Source organism: Nomascus leucogenys, chromosome 13 (assembly GCF_006542625.1).
Source record: "Nomascus leucogenys isolate Asia chromosome 13, Asia_NLE_v1, whole genome shotgun sequence".
Taxonomy (NCBI): domain Eukaryota; kingdom Metazoa; phylum Chordata; class Mammalia; order Primates; family Hylobatidae; genus Nomascus; species Nomascus leucogenys.
Window position 1 is genome coordinate 31,792,638 of NC_044393.1, and position 24,386 is coordinate 31,817,023.

General features: G+C 44.4%; 1 protein-coding gene across 8 annotated transcripts in view; it reads right to left on the minus strand.

The window, feature by feature from the left end:
* TM9SF4 (transmembrane 9 superfamily member 4) overlaps positions 1–24,386 on the minus strand; it is a 55,760-nt gene that overhangs the window by 22,839 nt on the left and 8,535 nt on the right. For 5 of the 8 annotated variants that reach the window (XM_003273508.3, XM_030825342.1, XM_030825340.1 and 2 more), the window contains exons 2-6: positions 11,338–11,451; positions 8,303–8,402; positions 2,812–2,980; positions 2,582–2,711; positions 1,380–1,503 (exon numbers count right to left, since the gene is read on the minus strand). In XM_003273508.3, the coding sequence (XP_003273556.1) occupies positions 1,380–1,503; positions 2,582–2,711; positions 2,812–2,980; positions 8,303–8,402; positions 11,338–11,451 (637 nt within the window). The remainder of the gene's footprint in view (positions 1–1,379; positions 1,504–2,581; positions 2,712–2,811; positions 2,981–8,302; positions 8,403–11,337; positions 11,452–24,386) is intronic. The other 3 variants (XM_003273509.3, XM_030825343.1, XM_030825344.1) reach the window with 1 other exon arrangement.

Consider the following 24,386-nt stretch of genomic DNA (forward strand, 5'->3'; position numbering starts at 1 on the left):
AGACATTCACCTACCATCCAGCCAGTCCCATTCAACATAAAACCTTGATCCATTCCATCATGCCTACTCATTCATTTAGTCTACCTCTAAAGCCCTGGCACTTTCGTAATCAATCATTCAGATGTTTTCTCCATTCATTTGCTCATCTGTTCATCCTGTTATCCATCCACTCATTCAATCAACAATATATAATAAGCACCAACTATGGGCCAGGTACTGTGCTGGGTGCTTAAGATAAAATGGTGAGCTGGGCGTGGTGGCTCACGCCTGTAATCCAAGCACTTTGGGAGGCCAAGGTGGGCGGATCACGAGGTCCGGAGTTTGAGACCAGCCTGGCCAACATGGTGAAACCTCGTCTCTACTAAAAATACAAAAATTAGCCAGGTGCGGTGGAGGGCGCCTGTAATCCTAGCTACTTGGGAGGCTGAGGCAGGAGAATTGCTTGAACCCAGAAGACGGAGGTCGCAGTGAGCTGAGATCGTGCCACTGCACTCCAGCCTGGGTGACAGAGCAAGACTCTGTCTTGGGGGAAAAAAAAAAGATAAAATGGTGAGAAAAGGACACAGGGAGACTCTAAGCTTGAAGAGCCAGTGGGGGAGGAGGTGGCCTCAACACTGTCACATATGCAAATGTAGATTCGCGCTCGGGAAGCTCCCAGAGGAGATGTGCTATAGAGCTCTTGAAGTGCAGGATCTATGTTTGGGACTTCCGTGTCTAATTTTGAACACTAAGTTCCACAGTGGAAAAAAAAAAAAAGTCCAAATACCAACAACATGGTCAAAAGCCTGGGCATGCTGCTTAATTGAAAAGCACACCGTGATGATCAAGGGCCAAGAGGTGAGGCGAAGCCGGACCAGCTCCTATGAGGCCCATCGGGACTGTGCTGGACTCTCAAACTCCCGCACACCTGTTGACCCTGGGCAAATTTTAGTTTATGCCAATCACTCACACAGAGGGAGAGGAACGAAGAAACCTGCTGCCTACAGGCTTTGTCTGTACCCTGGCCCTTTGTTCTCAACCCAGGGTTAGCTGGCTGGTTCTTGTGAGGAGGCCCAACAAAGCCCCAACTTGCTGTTTGGTCTTGGCCAAGTCACTAGCCCCTTTTGAGCCTCTAGTTCCTCCTCTGTAATCATCACGTACCTCCTGGGGCTGCTGGAAAGGGGTAAACTAGTAAGGTGTCTAGCCCGTGACACCGCAGCTGTCAGCTGCCCCCCTACCCCGTCTTCTTTAATGAGAATATCATGATCCTACCTTGGCTGGGCCCACACGCCACACCCGAGCCCATCGGCCAGCTCAGGAGGGAGAAGAGTGCGAAGACCCTGGGTGGAGAAGCCCAGGCCCATCCAGCCCTGCCCCTCCGGCCACACCTCCCCACTCACCCTCCAGCCTGATGCTCTGGGGAATCACCTCGAAGCGGACGACACGGTACGTGTGCTCCTGGTCCTCTTCCATGTCCTCCCGATGATAGTAAAGGATGAATGAGAGGTGGTTGTGCAGGTAGATCTGAAACACAGCAACAGAGAAAGCACAACAGAACATCACTTAGGGATACTCTCCAGGTATTAGGGCCCTTGCCTCACCCAGCATGCCTGGCTGTACCAACCTTCCTAAAACACTGTTCTCATCATTCCCCTACTCAGAAGCTCTTCAAGGGCTCCCTGCGGCTTATCAGACAAAAGCCCAATTCTCAAAGTCTGGCATTCAAGGCCTTCTATCATCTGATCCCGATACAACTGGGTGTAATCATCTAAGTCACATGAGTTCACTTAGCCTCCCCTGCGCCCACTGCCCCATGAACCAGTCTCTACCCTGCATTCACTCCAACTAGAATGCCACCCCCAACTCCACTCAGCAAAAGCCCACCAACTTCTCATGGCCCACCTCCTTTGTGACAACCTGAGTGTAAAAGGAGCTCCCTCTGACCTCCCCTGCCATTAACGGCCAGTGAAAGGTAGCTGGGACTGGAGACCAAGAGCCTCCCACTGTCGGTTCTCTCCCCAGTTAGGACAGATGCCCTTTGGGGACAGGGGCTGTACCTCAAAACAAATGTTTTTGTAATTTATTCCCTAACCAGTATCTTTCAGTTTAGAAAGAAAGATAAGAGAATCACAGCTATAATCACATTATTAGCTGATTCTCCGGGGCTGTGCTGGGAAGGGCTCACACGGATGTGCTAATTTATCTCGCCACTGCTGCTGCATACATTTTACAGCTAAGGAACCACAGGCTCAGGGTCACTCAGACAACTAGTAAGTGGGAGAGGCAGGATTCAAACCCAGGGAGCCTGCACGCTCTTGACCACTACTTAGCCCTCTCTCCTACATACTGATGAAGTTCCACGTTTTTTGATGTTGTTTTAATCTTACAAAAATGGAAGCTAACTTCCTAAGAATTGTGCCTTCACCTCCCTGTAGCACCTCCCAGGGCCTTGCCCGGAGCACTCGGACCTCTGACAGACCATCATGCCCAGGGCACCTGGAGAAACTTGCTGTGGCCGAGCCCCACCTTTTCTGTGGCCCCAAGTGCTCGGGACTCGTGAGGTGTGGCTCCTGGCCCTGTGAGCACGCCAAAGATACTCTACCTTGTTGACATCTGTAAAGCCAAGCCGGTAGCCGTGTTCAAACTGCACATCTTTTTCCTTCTTCTTGTCATCGCTGTCTCGGTTGGAGTACAGCTCCAGCCGGGTGGCCACAGGCAGGTTGTCAGCAATACTGGAAAGTGAAGGCCCCGCTCAGTCCCTCTCGACCGCCTCTCCCGTCAGTGTCCTCCCCTGTGTGAGCCTGAGGCAGCAGGGAGCAGAGGGCGACTTACAGGTGGACGTAGTAGTCTTCTGTGATCCGCTCGGCCACGAGTCGGCTCTGCTCCACTGTCAGGGTCACTGGCTTGTTGGACTGGCTGCACAGAACTTCACACTTCTTCTCACTGTTCATGAGAACCTGGAAAGGGGTGTTGACAATCCGGTCCCCTCTCAGCACCTCTCCTGCCGTAAGAGAGACAGATCGAGCTCAGAGCTTCAGCCCTGAGGTTGCTGAGGTCAGCAGAGTCACAGAGACACAGGACTGCAGGGCAAACATGGGCTTTCAAGGACTTCAGCAGTGCCTCAGCCTGGCAGCCAATGCCCTTCCCATCACTTCACGCCCAACTGTCCCAGCTAGCCTCGACCTGCCACCCTCCTCCTTTCGGCTCCAGTGCTACCAGACCCGTTAGCACTCAGCACCCATCAAGCATCACGTCCTTCTTTTTTTTTTTTTTTTTTTGAGACAGAGTCTTGCTCTGTCACCCAGGCTGCTGGAGTGCAGTGGTGCAATCTTGGCTCACTGTGAACTCTGCCTCCCGGGTTCAGGCCATTCTCCTCCCTCAGCCTCTCAAGTAGTTGGGACTACAGGTGTGTGCCACCATGCCCAGCTAATTTTTTGTATTTTTAGTAGAGACACAGTTTCACTGTGTTAGCCAGGATGGTCTCAATCTCCTGACCTCATGATCCACCCATCCTGGCCTCCCACAGTGCTGGATTACAGGTGTGAGCCACCGCGCCCGGCCAAGCATCACATCCTTCTATGTCTCTGGGCCTCAGTCGCTTCCTTCTCCTAGAATTCCCTGCCCCATGATCCTGGCCTCCCCAGGAAGCCCAGTTTCCATTTCACTCTCTCTGGGAAGCCCTTCCTAACCCCTTCAGGACAAGCCTGTCACTCCCTCCCCTGACTGCCCTGTGTGAGGGCAGCATTATGCAGTGGAGAGATGACTCTGACTCCCAGCTGCCTGCCTTAGCAGTCTTGGTAAGTCACTCCATCTCACTGAGCCTCAATGTCCTCATCCATAAAACGGGATAATAACAGTATCCACCTCACAGGGTTACAGTGAGAAATAAAGGAAGTCAATCCAATAAAGTAGCAGGCACAGAGTAGGCAGGCATCAAATGCTCTTTTATCATCAGCACCCGTTCCTATGTCAAGGATTTACTTTGTACAATGTGCTGATACAGTCGTGTTTCTGGCTCCCCTACCTGACTATGAGCTCGTTACTGTTAGACTGTTTCTTATCTATCTCTGTGTCTTCAGATCCTGGTTCCAGCAGGGAGGGGAGTGGGGTGAAATCCAGCACCTGAGATTTTTAGCCAGAACATCTTTTGACTCAATGAAGTGGCACCCCTTGTGTGTCTTTTGCCTCAGAGTAACCTGCTGCCAGATGTCACCCTAATAGGCACTGAGCAGTTAGGGACTATCAAGCAAACCCCATGGTGCTTTCATTCTGAGCTGTTCAACAATTGATGGACAAGATGAAGACTAATTAACACCTTCACATGTACTTGGTCTCGCACTTTTCCTCCAGTGTGGATCTGCTCGATAGGGCACTCTCCCTAGTCATCTAGTCATTCATTCATTCATCCGTGAACAGGTACTGGGTACTGGCTACGTGCCAGGCCCTAAAGATACAAAGTTGAATAGACGTACTCATAGAGTACATGGCCTAGCGGGAAGATAGACTTTGCTGAATAATCAGCAAAATGAGAATATATAACTTGCTGCAGACACAGGGGAGTGGGTCTAGGACAGCTTCCCTGAGGAAGTGGTACTTGAAAGGAAGAGAGATGTTAACTAGGCAAAGAAATGGGAGAATATTCCAGACAGGACAGCATGTGCAAAGGCCCCTTTGGGGCAGGGGAGGCACTGAACATGAAAGGCCTGTGTGGCTACAGTGCAGAAAGCTCAGATGAGCTGCAGAGATGGGCCAGTGTGCAGTGGGCCTGTGGGACATACACAGTTTGATCTTGACCAGTTTGACCTAGAAAGCAGCAAAATCCAGTGAAGGTTTCTAACAGGGGTAGAGAAAGATGTCATTTGATTCTGGTTCCAGAAAGATCACTCTGGCTGTTTTGTGAAGAAAATAGAGGATGCAAGGAACTGGCGGCGAGCAGTGGTGGTGGTGGGGGGCGGGAGGCAGCGATGGCAGTCAGTCATGCATGAGCGACACTGGTGGCTGGAACAGGTGCTGGTGAGGGTAGAGAAGGGTACACAGATTCAGGAGCTCCGAGGAGGTGAAATCCAGGGGAAGTGGTGCTGACTGTAAACAAGGCATGAGTGAGGGGTGGTGCATATTAGGAAGACTGAGGTTTCTACAACCAGGTTCTAGGTGGCAAAATAGGAAGAACAGCAAATTTACATCGAAGGCATTTTCAGTTTGGATATATCAAGTGGGCACTTAGATATCAAGATCTGAGGCGCAGAGGAGAGGTCAGGGCACAGATGGAAGTTGGGGGTTATCGGCCCACAGATGGTAAATGGCAGGGCCGTGAGCTACACCGCTGTAGACGCCAGCACTCTGCTGTGCAAAGTAGCAGCCCTGGCAAGCGATGCTTCGAGTGTGGAGGAGGCACGCAGGAGAGGAAGAGGGTGAGGAAGGGCCTGGATGAAGGCCTCACCCCTCCACCCTGTTTTGGAAGGCTGGCAATGCAGGTGAGCCTGCAAAACCCAGGGATGGATTGGCCAGTGAAGAGCGAGGACACAGTAAGACATCTGCAGAGCCCACTGCTGAAATGGCATTTTATAGATGACAAGCTGAGGATCAGAGACCTGCTCGTGGTGATACGAGGGGGTGGAGGTAATGCTAAACCCCTGGCCTCTTTCCTCTATACCATTTCCTACTGCCTATTTCATCTCCTGTCAACGAGGATCTTGCTTGAGGACAGAAAGAGCTACAGAGAGGAATAGGGCTGCAGACCAAGTACAGTGGAATCGCTTCTTGATATTTAAAAATTAAGCTTAAGCCAAGAAAGGGGACATAATGGTCAGGAAATGGCTCATTTCTATTTCTTGTTTTGTTTTGTTTTTGAGATAGAGTCTTGCTCTGTTGCTCAGGCTGGAGTGCAATGGTGCAATCTCAGCTCACTGCAACCTCTGCCTCCTGGGTTCAAGCAATCCTCCTGCCTTAGCCTCCCAAGTACCTGGGATTACAGGCGTGCACCACCACGCCTGGCTAATTTTTGTATTTTTAGTAGAGATTTACAAATTTAAATTTTCTATTTTAGTATGTTGGCCAGGTTGGTCTTGAACTCTTGACCTCAGGTGATCCGCCTACTCTGGCCTCCCAAAGTGCTGGGATTATAGGCATGAGTGAAATGGCTCATTTTATACATGGAAGTACTCCTTTTAACAATGAGCAGTAAGCCATGAATGTGGAGCCTCCCAGAGAGTCCAAGGTTCTATCTAGAACACCTGCCAAAGCTGCTCCAATACATACACCATGCCATGGATCTCCATCAATGTGATAACCATTAGCACAGCCCTCAGACAGCCCTATGGGCCTTTCTGGAGAAGGCAGCCTGTGACAACAGAAAGAACTCTGGCTTTAGGGTAAAAAAAACCTGAGTTAAAAATCTCAATTTCTCCACCTATTGGCCATGTGACCCTGACTAAGTCTTTCAAACCCTTGAGGCCGCTGTTTCCTCTACTATGAAATATTCGGCTTACAAAGTTACTATCAGAGTCACAGAAGCTGCTGTACAGTGTGGTGCTTATGGGCATGGATTCTGGAACCAGAGTTCCTGGAGTTCCGTCACTTACTAGGTGAGTGACTTCACCTCCTTGTGCCTCACTTCCCTTATTTATAATAAAGAGAGTAAGAGAATCTACACCCTATTGTGAGAATTAGTAAGTTAGAGTTGTTGTGAGAATTAAATAAGTTAAGGCACAGGAATGCTTAGAACAGTGCCCAGCTCACAGGATGAGCCCTCTAGGTATTAATGATGATGATGAGGATGATGATGTAAATGGCTTACAATCCAACAGTCATGCAATCAAGGATGGTTTTGCTCCACTCAGGTAGGACACTAACAATTATCGAATGCCTACTATGTGTCCGGCACTGGGCTAGAAGCTGAGAAGAGAGGGGAATGTGAGACACAATCCCTCCAGTCAAAGAGCCCTTACGCCATGAAGGTAGGCACTACAAAGACAGAATGAGATGCAATATGGCAGGATAACATTCGTATACAGAAATCTCCATATCTATGAGGCAGGAACTTTCCCCAGCTTCAAGAAGATTTGGCAGGGGTTCAGAGAGGTTAAGGTCACCCAGGATCACACTAAGAGTGCCTAACTATAGAGCCTTGGGCTGCCAAAGGGTCCACAGCAGCTCCCAGGAGAAGGGAGGTACATTTGTGAGGGGCCTGATATCAGGACCCTGGAGCACCAAGTGGGTCAGGCTTCCCGGGAAGAGGCAAGGTGGCTGGAGGATAGCATGGTGTGGTGAGGAAAGGAGGGCAATGGCAGGCAGGGACTGGACCACAGATGGTAAGTGGCAGGGCCACAGGCTGCACCACTGCAGACAGTCGGTGGAAGCCAGCCCAGGCTCTGAGGCCAATCTCTGTTCAATGCTACAAGGCAAGACTTTAGCACAGGTGGTATTAGAGGGAGATGGTGCTACCCAATTTTGGTTAAACTGGCTCCAAGGCCTGCCTCCAACTGGTCCAGGACCCCCAATACCTGGCAGTAGATAAATCTGTCAGCTAGGGGTTCCAGAAACATCTGAGCCATGGGTAGCCCTGACAGAGAAGGCAGCCCTTTCAGGGGCCTGCTCAAGAACCAGTTCTCTCCTTTCTCCTTCCTAAGGTGTAAGAAAAGAAAGTCTCTTAAGTTCCTTGAGGTCAGGGAGACACCTTTCCATGCTTTTAACTCCAGGACCTAACACAGTCACAGAGGAAGCACTAATAACTGTGTATGAATAGACACCTCTACACCTGAAATTCTGCCAAATGGAGAATTATTTAAATTAGAATAAAATGGCTACTAGTTATGGAATATTTGTGTCAGACACTGCACTGGGTGCCTCACACATTATTTGACATGAGTCTTGCAGAGCTCGGCAAGAACTGTGGTGGCATCTCTGCTTGCATTCAGGGCAGAGGCACTCACTCTCTCTTTCCATTTAAAGCAGAGGAGGTGATGAAGCCGCAAGAGAACCTATCTAGAAATCAAGAAGAGGCAGTGTAAGTAGAAGCCAAGTGCTCCAAGTCTGAAGACTTGACTGTGGATCCAAAACAAAGATCACGCTGGCTGTTTTGTGAAGAAAACAGGATGCCTTTGTCCACAGTACAAACAAAGACAAGTCACTTAACCTGCAAAATGGGAATAAACACAGCAACTGTCTCCCCAGGGCTGTTATGAGGTTTAAATAAGCTAACAGGTATGCAAACAATGTAGACCAGTGTCTGGAATATAGCAAAGTTAACTGTTGTTATCATTATAAAAATCATGCTGGGTTCCCCGTGGGGACAAGTTGATAGCAGTGTGGGATAAGAACTTACCCAGATTCTCTGCCTTGTAGGTTATCTTGCTGGGCTGGCAGAAGGGCAGTGAATAGTATTCATAAGGTAGCTGGGTTCGAGAGCTGGTGAGCTTCACAGCCTGATGGGAATCCAGCAGAAACCAAGATGACCAATAATCCTCCCTGGTACCCACACATCTTTCGTACACTTGATAATATTATCTAATAGGCAAACGAATTAGCAGAAATGACAGCAGTACACTATATAATGTACTGCCCACAATTCTGAATTATTTCACATTTCATTCATTTTAGACTACATTACAGATTTAGTTGAAAATCACAACCAAATTCAATACATTGTGAGAGTCTTAACATGCTACTATCCCTTGACATAGCAATTTCACTTTTGGGCATCTTTTCCTAAGGAAATAACTCCAAATAAGGAAAAAAAGCATTTTAGGAGCAACGAAGTTCACTCCTTATTCATAACCATAGTGATCTTCTTCCTTCAGCTCCTCGAGTCAGTCAAGCTCTCTCCTGCCTCAGGCTTTGACCCACTGCTCCTTTCTGTCCTACTGTGTGCTCGCCTGGCTTCTCCTCATATTCAGGTCGCAGCTCTCCCCTTGCCTGTGTCCTTCCCTCACCAGGGTATCTAAAGGAACTCCCCAGTATCCACTGGACTGTCAGTCTTCAACTGTTTACTTCATAGCATGTCTGATAAAATGTTAATTAGTTTCCGTTTTTTAAAAACTCAGTTTCTCCCATTAGCATCTAAGGTTTAAGCTCTATAAGGACAAGGACCACGTGTGCCTTGGCCACCTCTGTAACTCCAGTGCTTTAGAGGTAGGTACTCATTAAATGTTTGCTGAATGAGAAAAAAGAGGGAAAATGAAAAATAACTTCAACTCAAAGCTCCTGAATTGATCAATAAACTATGATATATTCTTTCAATTAAATATGGTAAAGCCATAAAAAAATAAGGTTTAAGACAATGAAGAATGTTTAGGAAATGCTACAAGCACACAGAATATAGCTCTGGAAACCACAGACAAAATAGAACCTATCGAAATGTTACAAAAAATAAAATTTTAATCCAAATGTAAGTAAAGCTACCTTTACTATTTAGGAACTATTGACCATTCCTCATACACCACCTAAAAGTATAAAAGATTTTTGGAATACAGGTCTACAATCTTTTTTCAACTCTTTTTTGGGATTAGAAATTTTCTGGATTCCCTGTAATCCCAGCATTTTGGGAGGGCAAGGCGGGCAGATCACCTGAGGTCACCAGTTTGGGACCAGCCTGGCCAACGTGGTGAAACCCCGTCTCCACTAACAATGCAAAAATCAGCTGGGCATGGTGGTGCGCACCTATAATCCCAGCTACTCAGGAGGCTAAGGCAGGAGAATTTCTTGAACCTGGGAGGCAGAGGTTGCAGTGAGCCGAGATCATGCCACTGCACTCCAGCCTGGGTGACAGAGCAAGATTCCATCTCACAAAAAAAAAAAAAAAAAAAAAAAAGAAAAAAAATTTCCAGATTTTAGAAGGCAATGTGGTATACAAACCATAGCCAAGCTGGGTCTGGACAGTACCTCATATTCAATAACTATTTGTGCAGAGAAATGCAAAGATATTCATATTAAGTGGGATAAAAAAAGTCAATAAACAGCTTCGTGTTCAGTTCTGGTCAGTTCTTGCCTTCAATGAGCTTGGAAAAACTGAGTTCCAGAGCTTTCCGGATGTGAAACTGCAGGGATTAAGGACCTCTATTAAACATTTCATAAATTGCTTGAGGAAAAATGGCCAAAAAGTCTGTTTTAACAATTTTGTGTTTCTTAGCATTCTCACTCAGGACAATGAGAAAAGAATGCACATTACAGAGAGATGCATCTCACCTTTATGTTGCCTCCCACTCCCTCTCTTCCCACCCAAGGCATCCACCCTCACATACTTAGCTATGTGGGACTGGAAGCCAGAGCAGCCCCGGTACCTCCAGGCCACTGCTCTGCTCTAGAGGGAGCTTTTGACAGAGGTAGTGGGAAGAAGGTACTGCAGTGGTTAAGAGATGGGGTCTTGGGCTGGGTGTGGTGGCTCATGCCTGATAATCCCAGCACTTTGGGAGGCTGAAGCATGAGAATTGTTTGAGCCCAGGAGTTCAAGACTGGCCTGTGCAACATAGTGAGACCTCATCTCTACTTAAAAAAAAAAAAAAAAAAAAAAATTAGCCAGGCAAGGTGGTGCACACCTGTAGTCCCAGCTACTTGGGAGGCTGAGGCAGAAGGATTGCTTCAGCCTGGCAGGTCAAAGCTGCAGTGAGCTATGCTCATGCCACTGCACTCCAGCCTAGGCAACAGAGAAAGACTACGTCTCCTCTAAATAGAGATGGGGTTTGTACTAACCCTATGTCTTCCTCACTATGTGACCTTGAACATGTTAATTTTCCTTCCCAGGCCTTGGTTTCCCCATCTGTAAAATGAATAGGAAATCTGTGTAACATATAGAATTGGCCCCAGTGGGTTCTCGACGGGCATCCTGAGCTAAGCCATGCATAATGCCTGGCACGTAAATAACCCTCAATAAAAGTTATTTTAATGACTGTTCCTGCAAGTTACAAGTCTGACTGCCAAGGAAAAGAGATGCTCATAATATATGAACAATATGAGCAGAGGCTAGGAGTTATGCAGACAAAGCTGGTAACAGAGAAGAAGATGAAGCAGGTGAGAAAGGGAGGCAGAGATGCTAAAGAAGAGGCAGGTAGAGTAAGACAAAGGCACAAAAAGAGATGGACACATACATGACAGAGACAGAATACTTGAGAGCAAAAGTGAGAGTGGGAAAGAGACCGAGATGCACATATACACAAGCATACACAGGGACAGAGACACAGAAAGAACCAGAAACGGAGAGGGGACGGAGAACCAGAGGAACAGGGAGAGGGAGAGGCAGAGTTCCGGGGTAACTGGCACTATTCTTTCTTCTCTGCAACCACGGGATGGACATGAACAGCTCACCATGGTGCTCCAGACACGCTGCCTAGCACAGAGGCTCCAAAAATCCAGGAACACACTTACCTTGATTTCTACAGGATCGTTCTGGTGGAAGTTGATAGGCGCAACCCCAGGCACATAGAAGGCGCTTGTTTCACACATCAGGGAGAAAAGCAGTAAAGACCACGGCAACCAATCCTGCTCAGAAGAGAGGCCAGGGTTGGATTGGGGAGAAGAAGTGAAGAAGATCCTCTGAGGCAGATCAAGTCATACCACCTTCATGTTGCTTTAACTGACCCAGTGTAGCCACCCTCTGACCCACGAAGCCTGAAGACCTCGTAAATGTTCTCTCCCAAATGCTCCCAAGAGTGCCACAGGACAACAATTCTGCACTTCCAGGAGTGAGCCACAAAGTAATTAACATCTGGGCAAAAGGGAAGACTGCCACACATGAGCCATGTCTCCCCACTTCTGGATCAATGTTCTTTTAACCATTTATAGTGTGTAACTCCCAGGATAGCTAGCAGGAAATAAAGCTCCAGGACATTTAATTAATTCCCATTTCTCTGTATAGCAACTGGTTCACACTGTCAAAAGCTCCTATGTTACCAAGAGATGTTCCTACAAGTTTCTCCAAAACCGTGCTGGCCTCCGTCACCTCCCACTCTCCTCACTCAGCTCAGCTACACAGGCCTCCTTGTTGTCCTGACAACAAACCCTTCTGCACCCCTCAGGGCCTTCATCTTTACTGTGCCTTCTGCTGGAATGCCCTTCCCACAGGCACCTGCATGGCACATCTCTTTTCTTTTTCTTTTTTGAGATGGAGTTACCCAGGTTGGAGTGCGATGGCACGATCTCAGGTCACTGCAACCTCCGCCTCCTAAGTTCAAGGGATTCTCCTGCCTCAGCCTACCGAGTAGCTGGAACTACAGGTGCCCACCACCTCACCCGGCTAATTTTTCTATTTTTAGATCAGACGGGGTTTCACCACGTTGTCCGGGCTGGTCTTCAAGTCCTGACCTCAGGTGATCTGCCCACCTCGGCCTCCCAAAGTGCCAGGATTACAAGTGTGAGCTACCACACCCAATGGCACATCTTCTTATTTCATTCAGGTCTCTCAAATATCACTTCCTCAGAGAAGCCTGCACTGACCATTCTATCTAAAAAACAACCCCAGGGCTCCCATTACCCATTTCTCTAGTCCCTTATCTATTTCTCCTCATGCACTTATCTAATTGACATGTACCATATGTATATGTTTATTTGCGTATTGCATGTCCCCCTACCCTTGAATGTGATCTCTGTGAAAGCAGCACCATGAACAGTGCCTGGCACAGCATGGGGACTCAGGAAATATCTGCATGCAGCATAGGCACCTGGGAATCAAAGGCAAGAAAGGTCCATTGCATCTATTTCCCTTAATAATAGTGCTTCACCCCTGCAAGGAACTAGAAAAGCTGCCGGATTCTCTTCTTTCTGCACAGTCTGAACAACGAACTTTTGTCTTCCACATGCCTAAATCACCAACTCAAGTCAGTTTCTGTATCTGACTGCTCTCCCTAACCTTTCACTGCTGCTGCATTTCAGATGCTTATTTCCTCCCATCTGGACATTGGCCATAGCCTCCTGATCACCTGTCTCCACAGCCCTCCCATCCATCAAGTTACACCCCGTCCAACCAAGCAACACACACACACACACACACACACACACACACTCAGATGACTCCGTGAAACTCAGTTTTATAGGAAATCAGGATCACTGAGGGGGCTTGCCAAAAATGTAGACTGACCTGTACTTTTACCTGGACTACAAGTTGAGGGAAAAAATGGCTTTACAAGTTTCTGAATTTGTAAAAGGTTCTGAATTCAGTACACTTTTTGCAGACACATAGCTTGGTCAAAGTCTTTTAAGCAGTATTTTCATGGAGTTTTCCCTCCGATTTGTTGTGAACGTTTACAAGTATCTGCCAGCTGATGTTCATTAGGAAAGCCTGACTCCAATAAACACAGGGCCATGGCTAAGACAGGTGTATTGTATTTGGCAACTCAGGAGGCCAGATGAATTAGGAGAGCAGGAAAATCTTTAAAAGAAATGACAAGACTAGTAGGTAAATTGCCTCACGGGGCAATTTGGATAGGAAGGATAGGAAGACAGTATTTTTTTCCCTCTGTTTTTTTTTAAAAAGAACTTTTTATTTTTAAGTAAATTTAGATTTGCAGAAGAGCTACAGAGACACTACGGAGGGTTCCCATACATTCTTCACCCAGTTTCCCCTAATGCTAACATCTTGCATAACCATAAGCGAGTAAGGCTTTTTAAAAGCAACTAGAGTGAACATTTTTTGAAAAAGCAAATTACAGTAAATAATTCAAACAGCACAAATGGGTATGCCATGAAAAATAAATCCTCCCACTCCAGGTCCCCATGGACAACTGCTATCACCAGTTCCTTGAAAATCTCTCCAGAGATATTCTATGCTGGTACAAAGGGGAGGGTTTCATAGTATGGGTTGGCTTGAATACAAAAACAAGTAGATTTTTCTTCTTTCTCTCTGAGTAGTAATGGAAAGCCTACCAACTGCAGGCTGGGTACAGCATCTGATTTCCTCTGTGTCAGAGGACCTCCTCCACCTGACTAGGCATCTGAAGATTCTGGCCCTTCCTCATTGGAAGCTTTTGCCAACCCTCATGTGTCATTGGTTAGAATGCAAGTGCGTCATGTGAGAGAAATAAATCCTGCCCTCTTTTTTCCTCTAATTCCCCTGTGTTCCTGAATTCCAGTTAACCAAAATATAAAGAAGGCAAATCCTGTACTGTTGGCAAAAACAGCCACCCAAAAGTTGTTAAAAAAAAAAAAAAAATCTCAAGCTTGAATTTTTGAAAAAAAATCCTCACACAAAGATACTATGAACAAATCACACACCAATTTATCTTAGAAGGATCAAGAGATGAAAAACAGCAAAGGATATTTTTGTAATATGCTAGAATCTTTGAATATAATACTGAAGTCGGCAACCAAAAGCAATACAGAAGTTCAACTTAGAACTAATGGCTGTATCCGATGACACTGTCTATTTTAGATATTAAAATGTCACCGTCTTGGTATTTTCACATGGCTCTAGGGATTATAAGCTGGAACACTACTGTGGGTTTATCTGGCACTCTGTATCCAAAAGTCCCCCAAAAGTACATACTCTTTGACTCTGTAATTCTGCTTCTAGGCATGTTAAGAAAAATATGTCAGGTATGCCAAAATGTATACATGAAAGGGTGTTCACCAATAACATTATTTAAAAGAGTTCACTACTGGCCAGGCACGGTAGCTCATGCCTGTAATCCTAGCACTTTGGGAGGCCAAGTTGGGGGCAAATCACCTGAGGTCAGGAGTTTGAGACCAGCCTGGACTACATGGTGAAACCCCATCTCTACTAAAAGAATAAAAATTAGCCAGGTGTGGTGGCACATGCCTGTAATCCCAGCTACTTGGGAGGCAGAGGCAGGAGAATTGCTTGAACCTGGGAGGCGGAAGTTGCAGTGAGCTATACTCCATCCTGGGTGACAAAGGGAGACGCTATTTAAAAAAAAAAAAAAAAAATTCACTACTTACAATAGTAAAATGTCAAATGTTAATGGAATGGGTTAAATTATTGTATGTCCATTTAAATAGTCATTGAAAGTGATGACATGTTTTTCTTGAGACAGGGTCTCACTTTGTTGTCCAGGGTGGAGTGCAGTGGTGCAATCACGGTTCATTGCAGCCTTGACCTCTTGGGCTCAAGTGATCCTCCCACCTCAACTTCCCAAGTAGCTGGGACCACAGGCACACGCCAACATGCCCTGCAAATTTTTTGATTTTTTGTAAATATGGTGTCTCCCTATATTACCCAGGCTGGTCCCAAACTTCTGGGCTCAAGCAATCCTCCCGCCTCAGCCTCCCAAAGTGCTGAGATGTAAGTGTGAGTCACTGCACCTGGCCGATACATTTCTTGAGTAGGAATGTTCAAGCTTTAGATTTACATAGTAAAAGCAGGAGCTAGAACACTGTGTGGCAGGATTCCTTTTTTTTTTTTTTTTAAGTTATCGTTGGAAAAACAGGAGGCAAAATGTCTTAGTGATGAGCTTTTTTCCTTTTTTGTGTATCTATATTTTCTAATTTTCTTAGACGATTATATAGTATTTATGCCACTTAAATAATAAATGAGGCAAAAGAAAACATCACTGTTCTGAACACTGAGGTTAGAGTAATCCTAGCTTGGTATGGAGGAACTTCCACCCACCGGCCCCAGTGCCTTTCCAGCAGCACCTCCCACCTTTTCTTTCTAAGCCTTCAGGGAGACCTAGGACTTGGGACACTGTATAAATGTATATATACACACACACACACACACACACACACACACACACACAATGGAATACTCTTCAGCCATAAAAAAGAATAAAATCATGTCTTTTGCAGCAACATGGATGAAACTGGAGACTATTATCTTACATGAAACAACTCAGAAACAACGTCAAATACTGCATGTCCTTGCTTGTAAGTGGGAGCTTAATAATGTGTATACATGGACATACAGTGTGGAATAATAGACATTGGAGGCTCTGAAGGGTAGGGGTGGTGAGGGATGAGAAATTACTTACTGGATACAATGTACATTATCCAGGGGATGGTTACTAAAAGCCCAGACTTCCCCACTACCCAATCTACCCATGTAACAAAGCTGCACTTGGTACCTCCTAAATTTTATTTTAAAAAAGAAAAGAAATGCAGAATCACGGGCCCTACCCTAGAACTAGTGAATCAGAACCTGCATTTCAGCAAGTTCCCTGAGTTAAAGTTTAAGCAGCACTGCTCTAGGTCATCCTAAAGTGCAGTCAGGGTCAAAAACCACTGCTTAGGTAGAAGTGTCTATCCCAGATGATACAAACCTCTCAGAAGGGATGTAGTGGTCTGTATTTCTCTTTGACTAGATTTAAAACTGCATCTTGACAACCAATAATGGGGTGGCTATCATATGCTAGGGAAAGCACTGAGCCTGGGGCCCCAAAAGAAGGCCAGGGAGTTCTACCCTCCCCTCAGCTGTGCAGCACTGGGCAATCAACTTCAACTTTGCTGGGCTGTGTCCTCATTTACTAGGATGGATTCATGTGGTAGAAGTTGAACTCAAAAAAGAACATGAATTTGAAAGCATTAATAAGCAGTAAGCCACAACCCTTATATGTAAGTATGATTATCATTATTTCTTGCTCATCAATAACCTGTGTTCTGAACGTCTCCTCCTAAGAAGCTGGACACCGGACCTTTTTGTCTCATCTGATATGTGATTTGAAACCAGTGCAAGGGATCACAATCTCCTCTGGTTATCAAGCCAATTAAGTCTAAGCAGTTACTGCAGTTCTACCTTCTTTTGAAACAGAATCCTCCAGATTTAGTTGAGAGACACCACCCTAGGGAACTCAAGGGCTCTCTGCGAAGCTCAGGTTGCAGAGGAATGAAAAGCAAATACTGGAAGACTTCAATACACTTTTGTTCCAGCCTCAAACCAATGGAGCAAGTACACACATAAAAAACAAAAACAAAAAGACACAACAAGAATGCCTGAATAAGAAAACAACACCAAAAAAACAACAAGAAGCCAGAGTCACTGAGCACTTCCTAAGTACAAGGCACGGTGACAGACCTGGTTCCTTCTTTCCACTTACCAAGTCCCTGCGCCCTGCTAGGCACTGACAAACATTGATTTGTGGTATCCTCACAACTACAGGTACCTGGAGATTTTGGTCACCATTTCGCAGATGGTGTTAATCTGAGACCCAGAGACCCAGAGGTTAAGTAACTTGCCCAAGGTCATCCAGCCAGAATGTGGAGGAACAAGGGTGCTCTTTTCAGGCAGGTGAATTGCATTACAAATGAGGAGACTGTAACGATGATGTTCATAACAATGGCACCTAACATTTATTGAATGCTAATTATGTGCTAAGCACAGTTCTAGGTTCTGTCCATGGAATAACTCAATGAAAACAATCCTATGAGGTAGGGACTCCTATTATTCCCATTTCACAGATGAGGAAACTGAGAGTCAGACAGGCTCTCAGGATTAGCATTGAACAATATTAAGATTAAACAGGATTTAGCCTGGTTGAGCCCAAAGCCCATGTTCAAACCAGTACAGAAATTAGTTCAACAGGCCGGGTGCAGTGGCTCACGCCTGTAATCCAAGCACTTTGGCAGGCCGAGGCGGGTGGTTCACCTGAGGTCAGGAGTTCGAGACCAGCCTGGCTAACATGGTGAACCCCGTCTCTACTAAAAATACAAAAATTAGTCAAGCATGATGGCAGGTGCCTGTAATCCCAGCCACTTGGGAGGCTGAGGCAGGAGAATTGCTTGAACCCGGGAGGCGGAGGTTGCAGTGAGCCAAGATCGCGCCACTGCACTCCAGCCTGGAGGACAAGAGTAAGACTTTGTCTCAAAAAAAAAAAAAAAAAAAAAAAATTCGTTCACCAACTACTTATTGAGCACCTACTGTGTGTCAGGCACTGTGCCAGCCTCACAGAATACATGCCCGCAAGGAGCTTTCAGGCGGGTGGGGAGACACAGATGAGCCATCAGCCCATCACAACACTAGGTCCCAGATGCTCTCAGCAGGTTAAGAGGCTAAGAGCAGTATGATGGGGAATACATGGGAGCAGCAATATACTCAGTCTTGGAGCAGGGAAGGAGTGCAAATCTAAGAACTCAAGTCTACCCTGAAACCTGAAGGGAGGCGACAGGAAAGAGAGAAGGGTTCCAGAAAGAGCAAAACACAGATGCAAAGGCCTGGTGGCAACTATGAGTTTTTGGCAGGTAATATATAGGCTGGTGCTTCTTAAAGTTTAATGTGCATTTAAATCACTTGGTGACATTGTTAAAATGCAGACTCTGATTCAGAAGGTCTGGGTAGGGCCTGAGACTCTGCATTTCTAACAAGGTCCTAGGTAATGACGACACTTTTGGTTCACGGACCATCCTATGAGCAGCAAGTGTTGGGCTTTGGTCTCAGTACAGTGAGGAGACTCAGGAATTTTACGTAGAAAAGGAATAAATCATATCTGCAGTTTTAAAGGTTACTCTGGCTACTCTGTGTGTGTGTGTGTGTATATATATATGTGTGTGTGTGTGTGTGTGTTTAGGGGAAAGAGGGCTGTGTGCAGCACATTTCTGCTCTGGAGACATAGTAATATCCAGTCCTAGATTTGACATCTAATAAGGATAAATGAAATAATCTAGCCCGGTGCGGTGGTTCATGCCTATAATCCCAGCACTTTGGGAGGCAGAGGTGGGTGGATTGCTTGAGCCCAGGAGTTTGAGACCAGCCTTGGCAACATGCTGAAACCCCATCTCTACCCAAAATACAAAAAGTTAGCTGGGCGTGGTGGCACATGCCTGTAGCCCCAGCTACTGGGGAGGCTGAGGTGGGAGGGATCACCTGAGTCAGTGGATCACACCACTGCACTCCAGCCTGGGTAACAAAGCAAGACTATGTCAAAAAAAAAAGAAAAGAAAAAAGAGAAATCACTTATAAATTCTTGGTCAAATGTGAAGAGAAGCAGCAGCCAGGTACAGAAGCGGAATACATGACACGCAGTGGTGAAACTTGAGCATGCATGGAAATTACCAGGAAGGCTTACTAAAACACCTGGGTCTGGGGCAGGGCCTGAGAATGTGCACTCCTAGCAAGTTCCCAGAAGATGCTGCTGCTCTTGAAATCACACTTGGAAAACCACTGGTGTACTGGAAAAAGCACAGGCTTTGAGGGCCATACAGACATGAATTCAAATCCCAAACCTACCACTTCCTAGCTGTGTGACTTTGGGTAAATTTGTATAACTCTTTTGAGTCTTGGGTTCTTATCTGTAAACTAGGAAAATACTGCTAACCTCATGGTAGGGTGATGGTGGTAAAGATTAAACAAAGTTCATAGAGCACTTGGCACATAGTAGGTGCTTGATAAGGCAGGGTGGCCTTGTTTTGGGTTACACAAGAAAGCAGAACCAAGGAGGACACTGCAAGGGAGATGCAGCGGGCCCACTCTAAGGGCTCCTCTAACAGGAAAGCTATGCAACCGTCACCGTGAGCTGAGTGACCATGGGAGGAGGTGGCAGAGGAGGTCTCTGCCCTGATGAACAGGGTGAATCAGAGGTCTCATGACCTCCCTTGAAGCTCAAGAAGTTCATAATTCCCTTGAGAATATTTGACATTTTATCAACCAAAATAACGTAAAAGTAAAACAAAACAAGGCAAAGTTCCATTCCAAGTTGGGTTTGATGGGGTTAAAAAGACAGTTTTTAGGGCTGGGTGCAGTGGCTCACACCTGTAATCCAAGCACTTTGAGAGGCCGAGGAGGGTGGATCACCTGAGGTCAGGAGTTTAAGACCAGCCTGACCACGGTGGTGAAACCCTGTCTCTACTAAAAATACAAAAATTAGCCAGGCGTGGTGGCACACGCCTGTAATCCCAGCTACTTGGGAGGCTGAGGCAGGAGAACTGCTTGAACCTGGGAGGCAGAGGTTGCAATGAGCCAAGATTGTGCCATTGCACTCCAGTCTGGGCGACGGAGTGAGACTTCATCTCAAAAAAAAAAAAAAAGTTTTTAAAAGAACTTTAGAGGTCATATAATCCAGGAGGTCAGAGAGGGAAAGTGACAGACCCACGGTCACACAGCAAGTTATCTGCAAAGTGAAGTAAGTCCAGCTCCACCCAAACTGGCACAGCCAAGTGAACGGAGGTCTGTCACCAGGCTGGGAGCCATGCTTAGGGACAGTTTGAGGTCATGATTAGAGGTGTTCAAGAAGAACTGTACTGCCACAGACGAAATGCTTATTGTTCTCCTTTGACCATCCCTCTCCAATTCTTTTCCTCTGATTGTTCGTCTCACTTGTCTCTCCCCCAATTCAATGCCTTTAACAAACCATTGTAGTCAATTTGTTATTTGTCCTTTACTTTGGGATGATTTCGAAAAGAGGAATAATGAAGGCAGACTAGTTTTACTAAACATTAAAATGTTGAGCTACCCAGGCCAGGCATGCTGGCTCACACCTGCAATCCCAGCACTTTGGCAGGAGAATCACTTGAGGACAGACAGGAGTTTGAGAACAGCCTGGACAAAATAGTGAGACCTTGCCTCTACATAATTATTTAAAAATTAGTTGGGTATGGTGAAGTGGGCTTGCAGACCTAGCTACTTGGGAGGCTGAGGCAGGAGGATCGCTTGAATTCAGGAGTTTGAGGTTGCAGCGAGCTATGATTGTGCCACCGCACTCTAGCACAGATGACAGAGGGAGACCCTATCTCTTAAAAAAAAAAAAAAAAAAATATATATATATATATATATATATATATATATATATATATATGAGACAGAGAACACGTGAGCTAGAGAGCTATCCAAAGTGTTTGATACTGGTGGAAAGAACATAAAGACTTACAAATATAATTAAAATAGAAGTATTAGAAGAAAATATGGATGTGCTTTTAAATAATCTTCGTGGTAAGTTTCCTAAGAATAAAGCAAAATCCAGAAGGTATAAAGAAAAAGTATATATAAATGTATGAAGGAAAACAATGAAAAAAATACATTAAAGAGAAAGAAAAGAGTTTAGGTAAAAACATTTAACATACTTGACCAAGAACAACTTTCTTCAATATACAAGGACACTTAGAAACTGATAAAGGACAAATAATCCAAAAGAAATACGAATGGGCAGTTAAAAAAAAAAAGCTCAAATGGCCAAACACAAAAAGATGCTCAGCATCATTCATAATTTAAAAACTGTAGGTCAAAATAATGACATCTCATTTTTTGCTTAACAGAGTTACAAAGCTTTAAAAAGTATGATTAGCCTAGATGTAGGTAAACTGGTACAGTCTTTAGGGAGGGTAATTTGGTGATATATACTTAAATAGAAGGTAGAACTGTTACTGAAGGACTGCCAACATAAGCTATTATGTAGAAAAAAAAAAAAAGAGGCATGGCGGGTTTATGTAGTTTATGTATAGCCTTTTTTCACTTGTCTAAATAAATTTTTAAAAACCATGTACCAAAGCCAGGCAAAGACATCACAAGAAAAGGAAACTACAGACAACTATCCTGTGTGTTCATGATGATGATGAACAGATGAAAAAATTCTTAACAAAATATTAGAAAATTGAATCTAGGTTTATACATCATGACCAAGTGGTGTTTATCCCAGGTTGGCTTAATATTTGAAAATCAATTAATATAATACACCAGATAAACAGAATAAAGGACAAAAACCATATGATCATCATAATAGATGTAGAAAAAGCTGTTGACAAAATCCAACATATTCATCATTAAAACTCTCAACAATTTAGGACTAGAAGGGAACTTCCTCAATCAGATAAAGGGCAGCTATGAAAAATCCACAGCCAACATCACACTCAGTAGAGAAAAACTGAATTAGTTCCCCTAAGATCAGGAACAAGGCAAGGATGCCTACTCTTGCCATTTCCATTCAACACTATACTATAAGCCACTGCACTAAAGCAAATACATTAATAATTAAGGGTATCCCTGAAGAAGCATAGGGGAAAAAATTAAAAGAAATAAGCAAAAAGTGCTTTTGGTTGCGGATCACACGATTGTGTATCTAGAAAATCCTAAGGAATACACAAAACAACTACTAGAACTAATAAACAAGTTGACCAAGGTCAGACTATAAGATCAATATAGAAAAATTAATTGTATTTCCACATACTAGCAACAACAATCCAAAACTAAAACTAAAAAAAAAAAAGAAGCTCCACTTAGTATCAAAAAGAATAAAATATTTAGGAATATATATTTTTAAAAGGACTTGTATATTGAAAATTCTGAAATTGCTGAGAAATGAACAAAGGTAATTGGGGAGATATTCCATGTTCATGGACTCGAAGACTCAATATTGTCAGGATGTCAGTTCTCCCCAAATTGATCTATAGATTCAATGCAATCCTTATCAAAATTCCAGCAGGTTCTTCTGTAGAAACTGACGAGCTGATTCTAGCATTTATATGGACATACAAAGGACCCAGAACATCTAAAACAACCTTAAAAACATAATTGGAGGACTTATACTACATAATTTCTAAACATATTATAAAGCTACAATATCAAGACAGTGTGGTAATATGCATAAAGATCAGTGGAAAATAATTAAAAGTCTAGAAATAAATCTTTACATTTATAGTAAATTGATTTTCAACAAAGCTGACAAGGCAAATTCAATAGAGAAACATAAGTCTTTTCAAAACATAGTGCTTGGACCACTGGGTAGCCATATGCACATGGAACCTCAGAACATACACACAAAAATTAAGTCAAAATGGATCACAGAACTAAACAAAAAAGCTAAAACTCAAAAACCTCTAGACGGAAAAAATAAGAAATCATCGTGATCTTGGGTTAGGCAAAAATGTCTTAGACACAACACCAAAACCAGAATCCATTAAAAAATTATAATTAAATTTCATAAAAATTTAAAAACTTTTACACTTCCAAAGATACCACTAAGAAAATGAAAAGATGGGCCCAAAGACTAGTGGAAAATTCTTTGCAAATCACATACCTGATAGGGAACTTATATCCAGAATATGCAAAGAACACTTAAAACTTTATAAGAAAATGACAATCCAATTTAAAAATGGACAAGAGATTTGTACAGAAATTCACCAAAGAAGATATATGAAAGACTAATAAGCATAAAAGATATTTAATATCATTTGTCAATAGGAAAATGCAAACCAAAACCACAGTGAGATACCACCACACACCCACTAGAATCTGCCCGCTTCGGCCTCCCAAAGTGCTGGGATTACAGGCATGAGCCACCGTGCCCAGCCCTAATTTTTGTATTTTTAATAGAGACTGGGTTTCATCATGTTGCCCAGGATGGTCTTGAACTCCTGGGCTCAAGCGATCCACCTGCCTCAGCTTCCCAAAGTGCTGAGATTACAAGCATGAGCCACCAAACCTGGCCAAATAAACCTCTTTTCTTTATAAATTACTCAGCCTCAGGTATTCCTTTATGAGCAACACGGTCTCCCAAAATGCTGGGATTACAGGTGCGAGCCACTGCAACTGATCCATTTTATAGCTTTTTAAAGATTGACAAATAAAAATTGAATATATTTATGGTAGGCACACAACATAATGTTTTGATACTTTTATAGCTTTTTAATACTTTTTTCCACATACATGGATCACCCTTATTAAAAATAAATACATTTACGGGCACAGTAGCTCACGACTATAATCCCAGCACTTTGTGAGGCCAAGGCAGGTGCATCGCTTGAGCCCAAGAGTTTGAGACCAGCCTGAGCAAAACCTCGTCTCTACAAAGAATACAAAAAATTAATGAGGAATGGTGGTGCTTGCCTGTTGTCACAGCTACTCTGGAGGCTGAGATGGGACGATCACTTGAGCCTGGGAGGTGGAGGTTGCAGTGAGCAGAAATCATGCCACTGCACTCCAGCTTGGGCAACAGAGTGAGACCTTGTCTCAAAATAAAAATAAATAAATATATAAATAAAATGAAATAAATACATTTAGGCTGGGCATAGTAGCTACTATCTATAATTATGTGGGAGGATCACCTGAGCCCAGGAGTCTGACGGCTGCAGTTAGAGTGAGGTACGATTCCACCACTGCACCCCAACCTGGGTGACAGGGTGAGACCCTGTCTCTAAAAAAAATTAAAAAATTAAAGACAAATATTCATTTATATTTTAAGAAGTGAAGGAAATGGGTTGCCTCTGAAAATACTGGGATGAGTTCCACAGAAGATGTGCAGCAAGTGGGCTAAGGTAAGAATTATGCAGAGGGGATTCTGGCACCAGGTATGTGGGTAAGCAGACAGATCAACAATTTTTAATCTTGGGGAGGGTGTCACAAATCCCTCTGAGAAACTTATCAAAGCTACAGATACTGATCTTGGAAAAAATATTCCAATACACAGAGAATCAAGGACTAGAATTTCATGGGTCTCTGGTAAAACCCCTGGATACTGTTCCAACTTTTTGTGATTCTATGACTTCATCACCTTCTATATTCCTGATAGCCTGATACAGGATGTTTGTTTGGTCTGCAGTTCTTT